Source organism: Charadrius vociferus, unplaced genomic scaffold, assembly GCF_000708025.1.
Source record: "Charadrius vociferus isolate BGI_N301 unplaced genomic scaffold, ASM70802v2 scaffold431, whole genome shotgun sequence".
NCBI lineage: Eukaryota > Metazoa > Chordata > Aves > Charadriiformes > Charadriidae > Charadrius > Charadrius vociferus.
The window spans coordinates 374,222-391,455 of record NW_009646943.1 but is presented as its reverse complement, the minus strand read 5'-3'; the positions used below and the strand labels follow the sequence as shown (position 1 = coordinate 391,455).

Below are 17,234 nucleotides of genomic sequence, written 5' to 3'. Positions count from 1 at the left end.
TTAGCTCCTCTGAAAACCTTGCAAGAAAGGAAAAAAAGATGCATGTGGCTTTTCCCTCATATAATCTCCTCTTGTACTACCTGAATAATCCTGTTCTGGCTACGTGGTCCTTCCGAGCACTGGATCAGTAGATAGCCAAGCATACTTGAACAACAATTTTTGAAAGTCTCAGGCAGTGGATTACTGACTCCAGTTAAAGGACTTTAGGGAGGCAAGATGGGTATGGGTATCTCGGGAAAGTTACAAAAAAACCCACAGGAACAACACATTTGAGAAAAACACTTCTTTATCTCTTGTCCTGTGACTTTATATGTGCTTGTCTTTAACAGTCTTTAAGAACCTCTGCCCTCTCCTCTGCCTACTGTAGTAACCACTCTGCAATGAACCAGAGAGATTTCCCCTACTATCCTCCTTTCCCCCAGCACACCCCCCTGTGGACATGATTACCCACTAATTATGGGGATACACGTGTGAGAGAAATACAAAAACACATCAGAGAAAGAGAAGATTTAAAAAAAAACCAATAAAACATCTCAAATCAAGATTATTTTACATATCATGTATCGGGTCTCTGTACACTGAGAGACAACTGTATGTCTTGTACAGACTACAGAATACTGTCTACTACCTTTTTTCCCCAAATCTCCCTGAATAGGAAGTGAAGTCCATCAGCAACTGGACTGGCCTGTGGTATTCAGTCAACAGCTCCCATCATATTCTCTGTTTCTCTGGTGAAGAGTTCAATGCGTTTCAATTGCTCTTAATAGTAGTAATTTTACCTGCCATTTTTTTTCCTTATTGGTCTGACAGACACAGTGCTCCGCTTTCACCACACAGGCATTCCCCACTACTGGTTTTTGCCTTATATAACTACCAGACCTGTAGGTGACCCCACCATGTCAACGCATTCATCATCATCAAAAACATCAGACTAATTCTGGAATCACAACTGCAGGCACGAATACGGTGCCATAACAAGAGATGCCCACAGGAATCTGCCTGGGGCAAAGCCAAAAGTTGACCACAGTTGTTCACGTGACTTAAATTGCTGTACACCACAGGTATCTGCTGAGTGCTTTATATGCCTTGATCTCAAATTTTAAGCATGTAAATTAGAGCTGGAGTGAATTACTCATACACAACAGGTCATAAAAGGGAGAGTGGAAGGAGGAGTACAGTGAACTGAATTTTTACAGTTTTCCTCGTTCAGAGAAGAAAGCCAAGAAGCAGAACTGGTCTCTCAACGTGGCAAAAGAATCTCTCCCAGAAGATGGAATGATCCAGTGATGGATACTTGTTCTCTTGGCAAAGAAACTGGCACTCTGCTCGTTACAGTCTGGTAATCCAAGACTGTATTTCATATCCAAGACAGCATTTCATATCTAGATTCTTTCTCCCCTTGTCGTTTAAAGCATTCAGTTAGCCCACAGGAAGGCCAGAGAGGACTGAAACCTTTGTATGAATGTCTCACACACACAGAGGTTACAGCAGTAATGGGAAAAGAAGAAATGAGTTTATATTCTGGATAATATAGTGAAGGTAGGAACGCAGAAAAAACTGTCATGGAAATTTTTTTATACTCAGACTAGCAAGCATCCTCTTTCCCCACTGGCACTTGGCTCAGTTAATCAGAGTTCAGGACGCAAGTTACCAGCCAGACAAAAATAAAGCTAGTGGCTGGAGTTGAACTGAGCACTGTGTTTCACAAGGACAAGCACTGAACTGACATTTGAGCTAAATGTAATCACAGTTAATAATAGAGTGTAACACACATAGATATAAAAATAAATTTAAGAAGTTATTACCTGCGTGTTTGTTGCAAAGATGAAAAGAACGCAGATCTTTGAGGAGAGGGAGACACTAGAGAACTTCTAATAGCCAAAAGGACTAAATAAAGAGCTGATCCAGGATTATGGGGAGAAAAAAACTTTTTAAAAAATATATTGACCTGAATTCACCTGTGTGATTTATTCAACTTATGTGGAAACAATATTAAAACTTTCAAAAAAACATATAGTTCGATGTGGCCATGGCTTCCTTGCCTCGTAGTGACTGCCATAAGACCACAAAAAGCAACACAATCAACAGACATGGGCAAACGAGCACTGAAAGACAGCTTTTATGAAACAGGAACAGTCATTTTTGCTTACAATGACACATGTAAGTAGGCAGTGAAATAGAAGGCAATAGAATACACCAATGTTAGAATGCAATTAAATAGATGGGCCCAAAAACATGCCCAGTCTTCTGGGGAATGTGGGTGAGTTCCCTGCAATCCCTCATCGTTCAGGAATGTTATACAACCCTGTGTGCATAGTGTTTAAAAACCGAAGACCTTTGTTTGTTCCTGTGAGCAAATTACCTTTTTGCTAAGCTGTTGATTTTCCTTTTCCAGTTCCACAAACTTTAGGCTGCTCTCTCTGGAGGTCAAGGAGGCATCTCTCAGCTCTTGGATTGTGTTCTGCAGGCTCTGATTATCCTTCTCTAGCTTCAGTATGCGACTCGAAGCACATTCATTCAACTCAAACACAAAGGACTTTCTGGCTGTTGAAACATGAGAATCAGAAAGTGGCACTAACCAATTCACAAGCATCTCCCTTCCTAGGTCCTTAAGATTCACTTGTATGAAGATAATTGCAGTCAGATCCTTATCATTGCAGCTTGACTGCTAAGTAAACACTTGTTAAAAACAGAACCCATTTTCACAGATAACAATTAAGACCTTTACTAAATGGGGAACAGATATCTGAACAGATAACCATCTTAAAAGTTACTTTCCTAACCCTTCTTAAAGTTGCTTTGGTCATGTTAGTAGCATGTTTAATGTTAGTAGCAAAATACACTTTGATACCCTGTCATACTTCCGTCAGAGGAAATAAATTGAGGCGGAATGTAAACCACTGCAAACTGTTTGCTAAAACAGCGAGATGGTGCACTTATAAAAGGTAGTGAAAACTTTAGGTATTCGATCATACATAGTCGTGGAAAAAATTCTTACAAAAGTGAGTTCCAATGCTTATCTTCACAGCTACGTCATCAAGACTATGCTGAATCCGGGAGGATATTTTACCACCAGGTACTCAGGCATAGGACATCCATCAGAACATTGATCATAGAGAATGTCTGAAGTTGAAATCTTAAACTAACTACATTTATGCAAGTTTTACAACAGAGATGTTATTTTACTCCGAATGTTTGTAGATCAAAAGTCTCACTACCTCTCAGCCTTAACTCCCAACACCAAAGCCTCATTGCTCTGTTCCTTTCCCGGCTCAGCACCTGATTAACTATAAGAGCAACCCTCTGTTTCACACGGAATAATTGCTACCCTCCACCTCAAAAACACATTTCATATGAAATTGACTTTAACATTGTCTTTAAGTCTCAGAAAATTATTCACTCCTGCTAAATAATCAGCACTATTACATACAACACACTGACTACTTTAGAACTGGCAAGTTTCTGAGAATGGTAAAATCCCATTTGTCTCTTTTATGGAGCATCCCCTGGAGAGTTTTGGTCAAATGAAGACTCAAATAGTAAACATTAACTCAATAATCCAGTTGAGTTCTGTCCTGAAGCAAAGCCCATCTAAATGACTTTTCCCCATGCTTATTTTTAAAATCATTTTCAATAAAATATTCCAAACTAGTAGGTAAAATCTTCAGCTATCTGCCACCCTTGTAGACTCAGCTTGAAATCCAGGAGCAGGAGTTTTTCCAAAAGAGCTTTGCAGACTGACTCTATTTGTACAAACCAACTGCATTCAGAACAGCACCACGCATTGAAATGGAACTTCTTAAAGAGAATTATTGTGAAAGTAGGACAGCACTTCCGTGAAATAACTTAAAGTTTCAAAGTTTAATGTTCTTAGTTTTTTAAAAATCAGGCTTCCTTCACTAATTTTTTTTTTTTCCTATGGAATACAAAAGATTACTGATGTTCTCAGTTCCTCTTACTCTGTTTTTCTTTGGTTAATCAGACAGGTTCTGGAGCTGCAGTGCTGAAATGCTAAGCATTAGTGCAAGTGAAGGAATCTCATCTTTTTTCATTTTTCTTAAACCACTCTGTTGAGCAAATTTTGAAAGTTATGTTTGACAGAAATGAATAAATAAGAGATAACAAAATAAAACCAGCATCCTTCCTTCTGTTACATCACTAGGGAAACCAAATTGGAAGGGGGCAAAACTTAGTATTTGAAACAAGCCAGAAAATAAGATAGTTTTACATTTTCCTGAAATACCCTTCATCAAAATTTGTAAGGTTTGAGAGAATGGTGTTTTTTCCTCACTGACTAACATAATAAGCAATACCCTTGATTACACATAAGGAGGGAGAGAATGCCATTCACTTCTCAGGCTAAGGTAAACCTGCTTTGCAAGATTATTAATTAAAAGCAACAATTAATTAGCCATTAATCTTAGTAAAGAGAACTCAGATCCTAGGCAGCAAGTAGATTTGAGAATTGTCGTCAGGCACACATTCAGTTATTTTACAAAACAAAGCTATTCTTCTAGACAGCTTTACTGAAAACTGAACATCTGCTTACTCTAATTTATTTCTTTCTCTTCAAGTTAAACTGTTCCTGGTACCCAACGCCAAACACACAACTCTTAGCGGAATCAGTTGAGCAATCAATAAAAGCTGCACCCCGAACTGCACGAAATAGCTTAAATTTCCCAAGTCCCATTTGGCATTGTTATTTAGGCTGGCATTACAGACAGAATGAATGTTAGACACAAACCAATGCTAAAACCTGACTAGTGAAGGAAGCATTAGTTATGTTTGTGACAGTCACGGAAATCAAATCAACCATTCAAAAAAAAAAAAATCAGCCAGTTATTTTAACTGTACACATTTTTCAGTATCTAGTAAAAATAAATGACTTCAGCATACAATGCTTCCTGGGACTTAAAGACCAGCTAATTGTCTGTGCTAATTGTATTAAAGAATACTAAAGATTACAGACTCCTCCCAGCCATTCAGTTAGAAATACCCAGTGTTTGGTGTGACATTTCTGCTCCTGTCACTTACAAAGCTTGCTTTTTTTTTTTATTATTTTTATCATTTTACTTAAAAGTCACTCTCTCAGTGACGAACAAAATAAAAGGAAAACTTTAATGCTTTCAAAAGAAAGTAAAAGAAACCAGAATGAATATATTTTCAAAGTTCTGAAGAACTAAGTTCAAAGTCAAGCAGCTGTATGAGGGAAGTTCTCCAAGCTAGGACTCAACTCCTGTTCCTCGTCTCAGTCAACCAACCTGTCTACTCTGAAAGAGACCACCAACACAACAGCAGCTACCCCAGCTGGTACTCACTATCTGCAAGATCCGTGCTTTTAGACAGTTGTTCTAGTTCCCAGCCCAGGTGTACGGACTCGTTCATGCTCTGTTTCTGTGCAATCTCCAAGACCATGTTCTCCTCCAGCAGCTCTTCAATTCTCTTCTTGTCCGTGTCTCGGTCCTGTGCAAGACACGCATGAATGAAAATGCATATTCAGCTTATCCGTAAGATTGTTCTGTCAGTTGAACTGCTACAAGCACAACAAATGTTGAGGGTAGAAGAATTTCCTTAAACACTGTGTGCTTTGATACTGAAATACATGTCCGGCATGAAACGTTTGCTGTGGGCTGCCATACGTGCCACAGAATGCAGCGCAGAGACACCCAACTGGCCCCGTTTAGAGTCAACTGAGGTCTGTGATACACTTGGAGGGAGGGTGACTGGAGTGAGAACATACTGGGTGACGACAGGGCCAGTACAAGCCAGGGCTAGTAAGGCAGGCTGGATTCAAGCTGTCTCCAGACCTAAGCTCTTCAAAAACATGTAGCATCATGCACTTACGCGCTGGTGACTCTGCAGATACAACCTTGAACTCTACTGAGCTTCTACAACTCATCACGTCACATTTGGATCCGGTCATATGGATCAGCAATTAACATCTGCGACAATCTGTGGGTTTTAAATATCCAGAAAACAGATCTGGAGAATCAGGCTACTGTTGTTTCTTGTGACTATTTTGGCCATTTGCATTTGTGGGAGCTGAAGTAGTGCCTCAGAGGGTTCCAAATTTTCAGAAAACATTACCCAAAAATTGATCAAGTCACCTAGAAAAGCATCATTCAAAACCACTAGCCACTTTGGAAAAGCTAGAGCGTGACATGACCCTTATAACGCCCTGAATCAGTCATTAAACATAACTCCACACAGCACCCTCAATATCTTTGTTTCCGACAGACCCTGTTGGAAACCCTATATAGTTAAACCCCTATTACAGTTTAACCCACAAGAATTCAAAACACAGTGAGATAAGAGGAGGACCATTAAGTAAATACAAGACATGAAAAAGTATTTATTATTTCTAGTGGGATTATAAAATCCAATGTTGCTTTTTGTTTGTAGATAATAATCTGCCTCTTCTTATGTTTCCTTGTCTATGAAGCAATAAGCCATGTCTCTGATTTACACAAAAGCAAATTTGGGAATTTTGTGGATTTTACAGTGGTAACAGATTCCTAAAGTCACTGTAATGGCTGGAGGTTTTGATTTTAAAAAGAAAGATCATTTACTACAGTAGATTTCATTTGCTGTATATAAGAGATTTCTACTTAACTGACAGATTTTAAAATCTCTGTTATCAATATGTATGAAAGCAATCTGTATTTTAAAATTGCGATATACCCTCTTGCATAATATTAAATTCATCAGTCTCACACAAAGTAGCATTGGCAATATTTACACTGTTAACATTATAATAATTGAAGAATTCATGTACATAATGTTCAAATCAAAGACCTCTTTAAAAGCACTGTTGAAATATTTGTCTGTCTCCACTGGTTTCTGTGACATGAATCTGCGACCTAGCACAAAAACAGAAGTTCAAAAAATCAGCATAATGAAAAAGAGAGGGCATACCAGCTCTACATCATGAAGTTTGGATTTCAACTGCAAATTTTCCTTCTCTAATTCATGCAGTTTATCACCACGAGCTCTTGCCATCGTTAGCTGTTCTTCTAGCATGGCCTTTGTTTCAATTAATATGATGTTGTCCTCTCTTAACTCCTAAGGAGAAAAAGTAACAATGTTAATCTCTACGTAAACTGACTTTTCAAAGACCAGGTGACTTTATTAAACTGATACTGCAAAACACAAGAAAGAGATTTGACATGTTTCTCTGTTTCATAAAAAAGTTTTTACCTGATATTTTAATGGGAGATGATACTATGTTTAATTATCTGAGTCATTAATGCGAGTAAATCTAATATTTCTTATTGGTTTTTGATGAATTTTAGAAGTTTAATGGAGTTCCTTTTGCCTTATATGAGACTAGATCAAGAGGTGCACCAAAGAGTCTCAAGACACAGAAGAGCAACAGTTCAATTCCAATTCCACTGCTGTAATACCATTTCCTTAGCCAACTCACTGTAGTCCCCAGCTTCAAAATAGATTATTTACTTTCAAGGGATGTTATAGCGTATTCAAAACACATTGGGGAGCACTAGCCACCAATATATACTATGGCTATATCCCTGTTTCAGTACAGTTACGTGTAAATGTCTGTTTAATAGAGTTTCTCTCTCTCATGAACAGAATTTTAATTCACTTAAACAAAAAAAGTTGTTTTATACTTATCACTTAACACACCCTGCCCTATCCTCAATAAACACAAGAGCATTAACTGCGCAAGCCACGTTGCTTATCCATTACAGCTTTTGGATCTGTTTTTACCGAGTAAAAATTTAACTTATTATTCTGCTGCAGCCACAGATTAGAAATGTTCTTTGCAAAGCAATAAATGAAGCTCTGTGCATTCAAGTATCTTATCTCCAGAAACATGAAATGTCCAAGGCATAAAATCTGGCCGTGTATTCTTGGTCATGTTTTAAACACATTTATTAAATTATGTCTTATTTCAAGTTATAATATCTCACTGCTAGCTTCTACTCTTGTTGATCCTCAGATAAGTCTTGAGTCAGAGGCAGAATTTTCTATGGCAGGAACATATCAGCATTTAAAAGATTAAATGGATACAGGAAGGATTTTTGCCCAGAAGAGTTACAGTAGGGCGAGAAGCAGATTATTTGATTCTCTAGAGAAATTTCCTTTTGTGTTTCTTTGCTTTCCTCCCCCCTCTCCCCCCCATCCCTTCCCCTACTCCAATGAAATATGCAAAACCGGAAAATGTGCACACAGACAGGATGAAACGCTTGTGGCTTGACAAGTTTATTCCTGGACAACTGTCTTCAAAATGTGAAGTCTCTGCTGACATCAGTGTTGCTGTCTGCTCTCTCAGACCACAAACATCCAAACCAAGTAGATTCCTGAAAGATCATCAGGCATGAGCAAATAACTTTCACTGCTTAATCAGCAACTGACTTCTCATTTTGGGGCGGTAAAATCAGCCTTAAGGAGCCTTATGTGGCTCAGGTATTTAAAAAAAAAAACGGAAAAATGGAAAGTAGCTGTAAAGCAGAAGTTAAGAGTGTCTGACGACAGCCTCTCCCCTTGCCTTCTGATACTAGAGGTGGCCAAGATTTAACAGCCTTACACAGCACGTGATCTTAGTTGTTTGCTGCGTCTTGACTGTAGGTGGCATAACATGGGTCCACCTTATGCAGTACCATATTGCCCTTGATCTCTCAGCGGGTCAGCTACCAACTTGCAAAATACGAGAGGAAAAATTTCCCTACTATAATAGCATTAAAAGGACAAGTATGTTAATGCTTATGAAGTGGTTCAACTACCGCAATTAAAATGTCTGAGTATGCAAGTAACTAAATAATAATACTGAAACACTAATTTTACAGAATCAGCATTTGGGGCCAAGTCTGATCTAACAGGGTGACTTCAAGGTGGGCAAACTAAAAAGGCTGACACTAAACAGATGACAGACCAGAGGAAGTACCCAACACAAAATGTGCCGGCTCTCATGTAAGCTGCCGGAATACCTGTAAGGAAACAGCAACACGACAAGAGTTTACTTTGCTAGATCATCACACTCAATCTGGATCACAGCCCAAAGAAGTAAGGTGGTGTCTGACCTCAAAACCACGGCCTCAGAACTATCCCCAAAACTGCCTACCAAGCAGGAACCAGTTATTTTAGTGTCTCATGAAGAGTCAATCTACGTGCCAAGTACGTACACATATCCAGGCTCTGGTACAAACCACACATCACTGGGAACTGCAACATATGGAAGACAAGCACTTTCCATCAATTGCCCAGGAGGTCTGGACATGTCAGTTCAAAGCAGTTCTGATGAAATCTTCAATTAATAACCTGGTGGAAATGCCTGCTATGGCGAGGTCAACATTGCTCACCGCTGTAGCCGTGATCTGAGGTTGTTTTAATATTGAAAAGTTCATATAATTTAAATAATTACTCCATGGGAGCTTTGTAGACTTACATCACAAGGCCTGGAAGGTAAAACTGTCCTAACTAAAACATGTCAGCACTAACATCTCCCCGAAGTCTCTGGGATAACATAGTTGAGCTAATAGTGTGTCTGACTACAAATCACACTTGTTAGACAATCAGTAGGTGGTGGTCATGGGGTGGTGGTGCTTTCACCGGAATTAAGGTTTGGGGTTTTTTTAATTAACGAACCCATCAACATTATTTTGTTTATTTTTACATCAATACCTAAAATAGTTGGTTGTGGATGTATTTTTTTTTAAATATACTGAATTTACTAGGCAAGGGATTAAAGAAACCTTTGTTTTATATCACTTAAATTGTGATGGTTTAATATCCAAGATACATAATTCTGCTTTTGTAATTTCTAAAATAAATTACATATTGTGGTTTGATCCTGTATCACTGTGCCTTGAAATAGGTTTAAGAATATGCATTGTGTACTCATATGGTTACAATTAACTCTGAGGGTAAGTGGTTGCACAATCAGGGTGTGTTGCTACTGGAAAACATTTTCAGAAACTAAAGTAGCAATTGGATTGTTTAAATCTGAAACTAGAGAATTTGCGCATGCATGCAGACCTAGTTATTAAACAGCATTCAAACCCCTCCCTTCTGGCAGTTCAGAAGCTGCCCCTACCGAGCCTTGCCACAGTTACCGTCTTGCGGCAATCAAACATTGCCTTGGACAGCTATATGAAAACATACAAGAGATGCTTTTGCTTTTTTCAACATTCACATAAATTCTTCCTGCCATCCCACGTGGAAATGTGATTGCAGTGAGAAGGAGGAAGAATGGGCAAGGCAGACTCCCTGGCCTCAGAAAATAATCTGATCTCCTGGAGCAGCACAAGGTTCAACGCAGAGGAATGACGGAGGGCAGCCTTACACTGGGGAGATGCACCTCCTTGGAGGAAGCCCTGCAGTAAGCCTGCTCCTCCACATTCACAGTTACGACCTCATTAAGCCACACCAGCAGGAAGGTCTCCAGAGCATTTTTATCTCCGTGTTCCTTGAACGATGGTCAAATTAAAATGTCATTCCTGAACAACTTTGTCAAGATGTACCAAGGAGGAAAACAACACACATGCCTAAATGTGTTATGTTCACATAAGAAAAACTTGCTCCTTTTGCACTCCTTCTGCAACAGCTCCCGAAATCTCTTCCTGCCACCACCGTTGATTTGTATCGTGTGCTTTCAGAAACTACTTGTAAGCTTGCTCACAATTCTGAAAGTTTGCCATGGTATCATACACAGAGCACATTCCATATTTTTTGCTCAAACTACCAAATGTGTATGTGAATTACAAGAAGGAAAAGATTTTTAAGTGCTCACTTAATAGCTTTCTGCATTGATGCACAAAGGTAAACTCACTTTTTCTTCTTACTTACCAATTTGGCACTGCTCATTAACAACCCTGTCAGCACCCTATGAGCCTTACGGTATCACGTTACCATAGAAAAGTGGCTTATGCTGTACTTTACACACCTTCTTTTTCATTGCTGTGCCTCTGTGGGATTTGTTCAGGTCTTAAGACTCAGAGCTCAGGAAGCCAGCCGCCACCAGTAAATGCCATGAGATGAATCAGCACTGTACTATCTAGTGGTAAAAATCTCTACCACATTACAACCCTGCACAAATCTTACAACTTGGAATTGTAAGTCAAACAGTTGTTGAGGGAGTGAGAGGAATCTGAGCAGACACAGAACTGACTCCAGGAGGGGTAGAAGACTTGAGACAAATACGACAGAAAACTGAGGGGCCATGGAAAGCTAGATACTGGCTACTATGCACAGCCTTTGTGCTACTCCATGACTGTAAAAAAAGACAGAATAGCGCCCTGTGGCATCTTCTGAATGTATCAGCATGAAACCAGTGGAGTTTGCCTGACGCTGCCACTGCTCAACACCGGCAGTCCATGGCTGTGCCAAGAGTTGATCAATGATGGGAGAGGGAGTGGTGAGAATGTGAAACCCTCTGGGTATCCTAGACCACAGGGCAGCCTGCAGACAGCTGTGCAATCCTGCCGCATATTAGAAGAGCTCAGCCCCTACAGCAGCAACAACTTTTGCTAGAGGCCACACTGTGGCCCGGAATTAGAAATGTGCCGCATCAATGGGAAATACTCTTTGTCCCACTACCGTACTTCAGGGAGGTACCCTTGGAGAGCCAACACTCATCTCTGATGTTGCATACTTTCACCAAAAACTTGACAGAGTGGAAGAGGGAGTGAGGAAACTTGGAACAAATTTGAAACTGAAGTGGAGGTCTCTTTACTGAAGGACGTGTTAAGCAAGATTAGCATGCAGACAGCAGAGCAGGAAACTGCTGGCTCTAGGACAAGCGAGGAGGCTGAGAACTCAGGAACAGAAGTAGCTACTCCCTCGATCTCAGATGAAGACGAGACTAAAAAAACTCCTCTCCTAGCTCCAGCTAAATTATCTGAGCAGCAGTTAGAAGCTAAGCGCAGCCAAAAGGGAAATGCCAGGATGCCACGCTGATAGCTAGTGTGCCAGTTTAATGCACGGCTGATTTGCCAGCTTGAGGGAGGAAAACAGAGAGAGCCAGAACTTCATATTTCCTAATGTAAACTGGGAATTACTGAGAGGGAAGACAGGCTTTTGTAGTCTATGACTACATTCAATAACCATCCATTTTAGTGACCCTATTCATAAGAAGCAGCAGCTAGCTGGCCCCTTAGGTTAGAGAGGGAAAAAAAAGTGCTTAAAAGTAGAGTTTATAGAGCAGAAATAAGGTCTGTGTTCTCAGCCAGAGGCCTGGCAAATGTGAGTTTCAACATCACTCTTCTACCTCAGACCTGGGATTTTATCTAATTATAGTGAGGTTGTCAATTACTGAATCTCCATGTGTTCAGCAAGTCTGGATATTTATTTGACTTCAGCTGAAGTGTTACGTATGTGGATTACTGAGAGTTTAGATGGGAATGGCTCAAAGAACTGCAAGGAGAGAAAATAAGAGCAGTCTGACCTAAATTTAAGGTCAGCCACGCTGTGAGCAATGAGTTTGTCTAGATGGTCTCCAAGGTCCTTTCCAACCTAAGTTAATTACTAATTCCAGGACAGGCATAGCTGCAGGTGACTAAGTTGAGTAACTGGCATTACTACTGGAACAAAGCTATACATTTCTCACTGTCATACCCTACTCAGGGCAGTAGGGAAGATCCAAATTTTCTCTCCTTTCTACTGCAAGGAACAGTTGCAAAAAAGGCTAGTTAGAATTTGTCATCTGAGGTCATGCTTAAAAATGCCCAGCCATTTTAAAACAGTTTCATCCGCTACAAAACCCTAAGGAAAAACACCCAGACATTCATTTAGCTAATTTATACATGACATTTAAAACATTGGTCAAAGGATCAACTCTGGAACACAGACATTTTACCTAAGAGTAAATTTTCAAGGCTAGACTAAAAGTCCGGATTCTCGAGAAGCAGCATCCAGAAAAGGTCTGTCCTGTTTAGCCACATAATGCTGAACTAAAAAGAGTTTATTAAAATTAATGGGTATTTATTTTTTGTGTGCACCAAGTCCTTCTTGCCACTGAAAGAAGTTTTAATGTTGCTAAGTCAACAACGATGATGTATGTTATGAAATTTCCACTTGCTCTGATGTTTTGCTACAGTCAGCTGAATGACAAATGACACATGAACCGGTAACACAACAAAAGCCACATGTTAAGGATTACTCAGCAAATCTTTTGCCCAATTTTCACTTGCCTCCATGCGAGCTTTGTAAAAATCCACATCATGAAGTTTCTCTTTGCACCGAACAAGTTCCATCTCAAGTCTCTCCACACGGTTTGCCCTCTCTCTCAGAGAGTCGAGCTCATCTCTGTATGCTCGGGCAGAGCGAGCATCTGAGGCCAGGTGGATATTCTGTGGAAGTGAGGAATAAGCAGGGAGAAAAATCTTAGTTAATACTTCAAAGCATGTTCTTTAAACTTTATTTTTATTTAGTAACGTGCTTATTTTAAGCATAGGCAAATAGCATTCCGGTGGTTCAGGAGTACTAGCCAGTAAATTCTGTACCAGACAGAGAGGTTCTTCAGCCTGTTGGGACTCTGACATTTCTAATGCCTGATGCTGCATAAGCTTCAGGCATTATGGGGCTATTTGCAAGCTGAACAGTTGAGACTGCTCTCACCAGTTAAGTGGAAAATGTAGCATTGCTATGCCGTAGCTATTATCATCAAACAGCTTGATGAAGTAACCCAATTTCTTCATTAAAAAATAGGCATAGTAGTATTTTTAGCCTCACATTGAAAGAGGCTTTTTTAAATAGGAAAGACTGTCACAGTAAAATGAGCCCATCTTACCTCTTGTTTTATTTTTTGTAGTTCTAGGGTGAGCTGCTCAACTTCATGTTTAGAATCTACAAGCTGCTCAGACTTCTCTTCCCTGAAAAGGATTAGAAAAATCTTAGTGAGGAACTACTATTTTTTTTTCCCCTAAAACAATAGTCATTCTATGGATACTGCAGGGAATCTGGAAAGAAAGATAGAAATCTCCTAGCATATTCTAAACACAGAGCCTCCTTGTCATGACAGCTTCATAAAAACAAGAGGATGTTTCTCATGATACCACATACATATCATGGATCTGAGTTTACAACTCTATTTTTATACTAAGTACCTCTGTTTAAATCTCATTGGTGCTACTGCTGTCGTAGCAAGCTTCACTGGCCTCTGGACTTACCACTAATAATCAAAAAGTGCAGTTAGCAGTTGGCATTTTGAAAAGGGGAAGAGAGATGAGACACAAAACCAAAAATGGAAGTAGCCATCACTCTGTGTTTAAAGACCAGTTAAGAAAGATGGAACCCCTATACTAGCTTCCAACTGCTATGAATAAAAAAATTGAAAGATGTGATTCCGAGAGGTCCCATGGAGGCCAGTGTCCTGAAGCCGACAGGCACCTGCATTTTCAGGATGCACAAGACAATATACAAGTCTCTCTAGAAGCACAAATCACTGGTGACTCACAGCTCCTGCCGGATTCTTCTTAATTTAGCCTTCGTGTCTGCCAGCTCAACTGCAAGGTGCTGCTTGTCTTCATTTGAAAGAGGGTTGGCTGGGTTTGGTGAAGAATCTGGACTTGGTGCTTTCAGAGGACTTGGTGGTTGCTGAGACTGCAGATAATCTCTCTCTTGAGTAAGATCTACAATGACCTGGAAATACAGAGACTTATGTAGTGTCAAAACATAAACAGTAGAATTATACATTGCTTTCCAAGTATCTAAAAATTATTTATAAATGTAGAAAATTATTAGCCTGGCATTATACAGAATTCAAGTGATAGCCAGGAGGGAAGGTTACACAGAGGAGGAAAGAAATCTCCACTATGCTCAGACCACTAAAACATTCCCCTTCCAATGCTCAAAATAAGCAGTCTGTTTTGCTTGGAAAATTCATGAAAACCTTAACAACTAACAGTTTTAACTAATACAATCAGAGTCAAAAGCATGACGGAAAATTAAAAGGTTAAAGAACGGGAAAAGCCTCCCCCAGAGATCTGAAGGGAAAAGAACTGATCAGTCAGCAACAGATCAGGCCATCTTCACACAGAAGAAAACTAGAGAAGACACTGGAAGCCCATGATGGAGAGACAGGCAAGCAGTCACTCAAAGATGAATGACTGAGCAGACACGCCGAGACAAAAATCTCAAGACAAAGTCACAACTTCGAATATTTTAGTCTCTCCACTTCATGGAGAGACTGCTACACTCCTCTTCAGCAATCACTTCACCAGACCTTAGTGTTTACAAAAGAATCAATGGAAAAGTCAAAATCTTTCTACAGGTTTTCAGAGGTGTAGTAGAAAGGAGCTGAAGAAATAGAAACCCAGTGCACAAACAAGACACAAGAGAATGAATGGAGCCTGCATCTGCTGCTTCACATGAGCTCTATATGGGAGACATAAGTCATCGTACTTCTGTGCATTCATCTCTCTCATCAATGAGCCTCTTGAGGTGGAAAACCATATTCCTGGAGAGAGACTCTAGTTCTTCTGGGGCCATATCTGGGAGCTCCAGCCACTGCAAATCGAAGACATTCTCCTGGTTGTGAGTCACCTAGTAACAGGAACCAAAAAAAAAAAAATTCTTTCCACTAATTTGTTTGCTGTATATACTGCATCCCCCAAGTTCTTCTACTGATGAAATAAAAAACATACCACATTTCACAGAAAACCAGGTTGCAAATAACAAACACAACTACCTTAATTGTAACACTACCCAGAAATTTCTGGTATTTAGATTTTTTTATAATTATGAAAGCTGATTTTTAAAAGTGATCAGATACATAGCATGATCAATAGCACATATGCTTGTATATTAGAAGTACGGGTCTGTCTTATTGCAAGGTGGTCACCCTTGCAGTAAGGGCCCTGAGGTGGTCACCACAGGGATTTGACGGGACTGATCCCACACTGAACAGTAGGCTCACTGCAAAGAGGCCCTGCTTTCAATGAATTTGCAATTTGCAGCGGATACAGCTGGGAGGAGCTGCCTTTAGCAGAAACGTCTGTGGTTGCTGCTAGCAGTGTACCTTTCAACTTCTATCTTACCCAAACTGATTTCCTCTGAATCATTTAGCAGAAATGTCAGGCAAGTCTCTCGAGGTCAGTTAAAGTCTGTTCCTGCTTTTGTCATAACCATGTGCTTAGTTCTTCAGGATTTTAAGCTTTTTAAAGCAGAACTTTTTTTTTTTTTTTAAGTGTTAAGAAAAAAGTTCCCGTCTTAGACTTTCACTCTTTGTTCCTCAAATCTAAGCATACTGGGCTTTCTACACCTGCAGCACTGACACCCGGCCGCAGTCAGTGCCCGCTCCTGGCAAGGGGAACTCCCAGCGGGGGCTGTTTCCACATGGCTCTCCTTTGGTTCTCCAAAGCAAGCTGGCTCCTAACGCCTACCTGTATTCCTTCCTTCTGCAGAAGCCTTAGAAGTCCAAGAATACTTATCCCTGGATCAAACGTCTCTTTAAAAACAGAGTTTACGTCCAATTTCAGCTGCAGAGTACACTCTTCAAGACCATCTGTGCTCAGAGGCCACAGTCCGAAGCAAGCCTCTTGAGGAGCCTGTGTCTCACCTACCACCTGACTTGGGGACTAAGTGCCTGCACCACTGCTGCAAGGGGCACTGCAGCTCCTAAATCATACATGCTTTTTGGAAACATTACACATGTATCCTTACAACAATTCCTTCTGCATAGCCTGTAACTGGCAAGCAAGGCATTTATCACTGTAACTCTTTAGAAGACCCCTGAGCCAAGCGATGTTCCCAGCATCTATCATTTTCATCTTATCATTTGATTGCAGTAACATATTCAATCTTTTTTTTTTGTGAAGTTCATGAATCCATTATGAAATTCCAAACCCTAATATTTCACAGCAAAAATCCCTATTAAGTCATGGAAGGGAGAGATAAAAAGTCAAAAGAGACAATACTGAGAGTCCCACCTCCTGAATGTGCGACACAATGGCAGCTTGGGTTTCAATATCCAGTTGTTTTATTCTTTCAATAAACTCTTCTTTTCTTTCACACTGTTAAAAGAAAACAGATCCTGAAACAGTGCTACATATCCTAAAACTTACCGAACCATATTTCATGTAAATAAATAAATAATTAAAAAAAATCCTCACATTGCTAACAACAAAGCGTTCAAGATCTACACTTTGTCACACTAGAAGGTATAATACTTCATTGCTCCATATGGAGCATGAAACAAATTATGCATTAAATTATTTAAACTTTTTACAGTCAGTACAATTAAGGCTGAGTTAAATGGCTGGTTTTGCTCTTTAAAA

At 39.8% G+C, this 17,234-nt stretch overlaps 1 protein-coding gene across 1 annotated transcript in view; it reads right to left on the bottom strand.

Annotated features, from left to right (window-relative positions):
• Positions 1-17,234, bottom strand: part of LOC104295328 (protein Daple-like) — a 90,469-nt gene that overhangs the window by 30,074 nt on the left and 43,161 nt on the right. Inside the window, exons 5-12 of the mRNA XM_009895068.1 lie at positions 16,887-16,970; positions 15,361-15,501; positions 14,414-14,598; positions 13,748-13,829; positions 13,149-13,307; positions 6,916-7,062; positions 5,319-5,463; positions 2,363-2,544 (exon numbers count right to left, since the gene is read on the bottom strand). Coding sequence (XP_009893370.1) covers positions 2,363-2,544; positions 5,319-5,463; positions 6,916-7,062; positions 13,149-13,307; positions 13,748-13,829; positions 14,414-14,598; positions 15,361-15,501; positions 16,887-16,970 — 1,125 coding nt within the window. The remainder of the gene's footprint in view (positions 1-2,362; positions 2,545-5,318; positions 5,464-6,915; positions 7,063-13,148; positions 13,308-13,747; positions 13,830-14,413; positions 14,599-15,360; positions 15,502-16,886; positions 16,971-17,234) is intronic.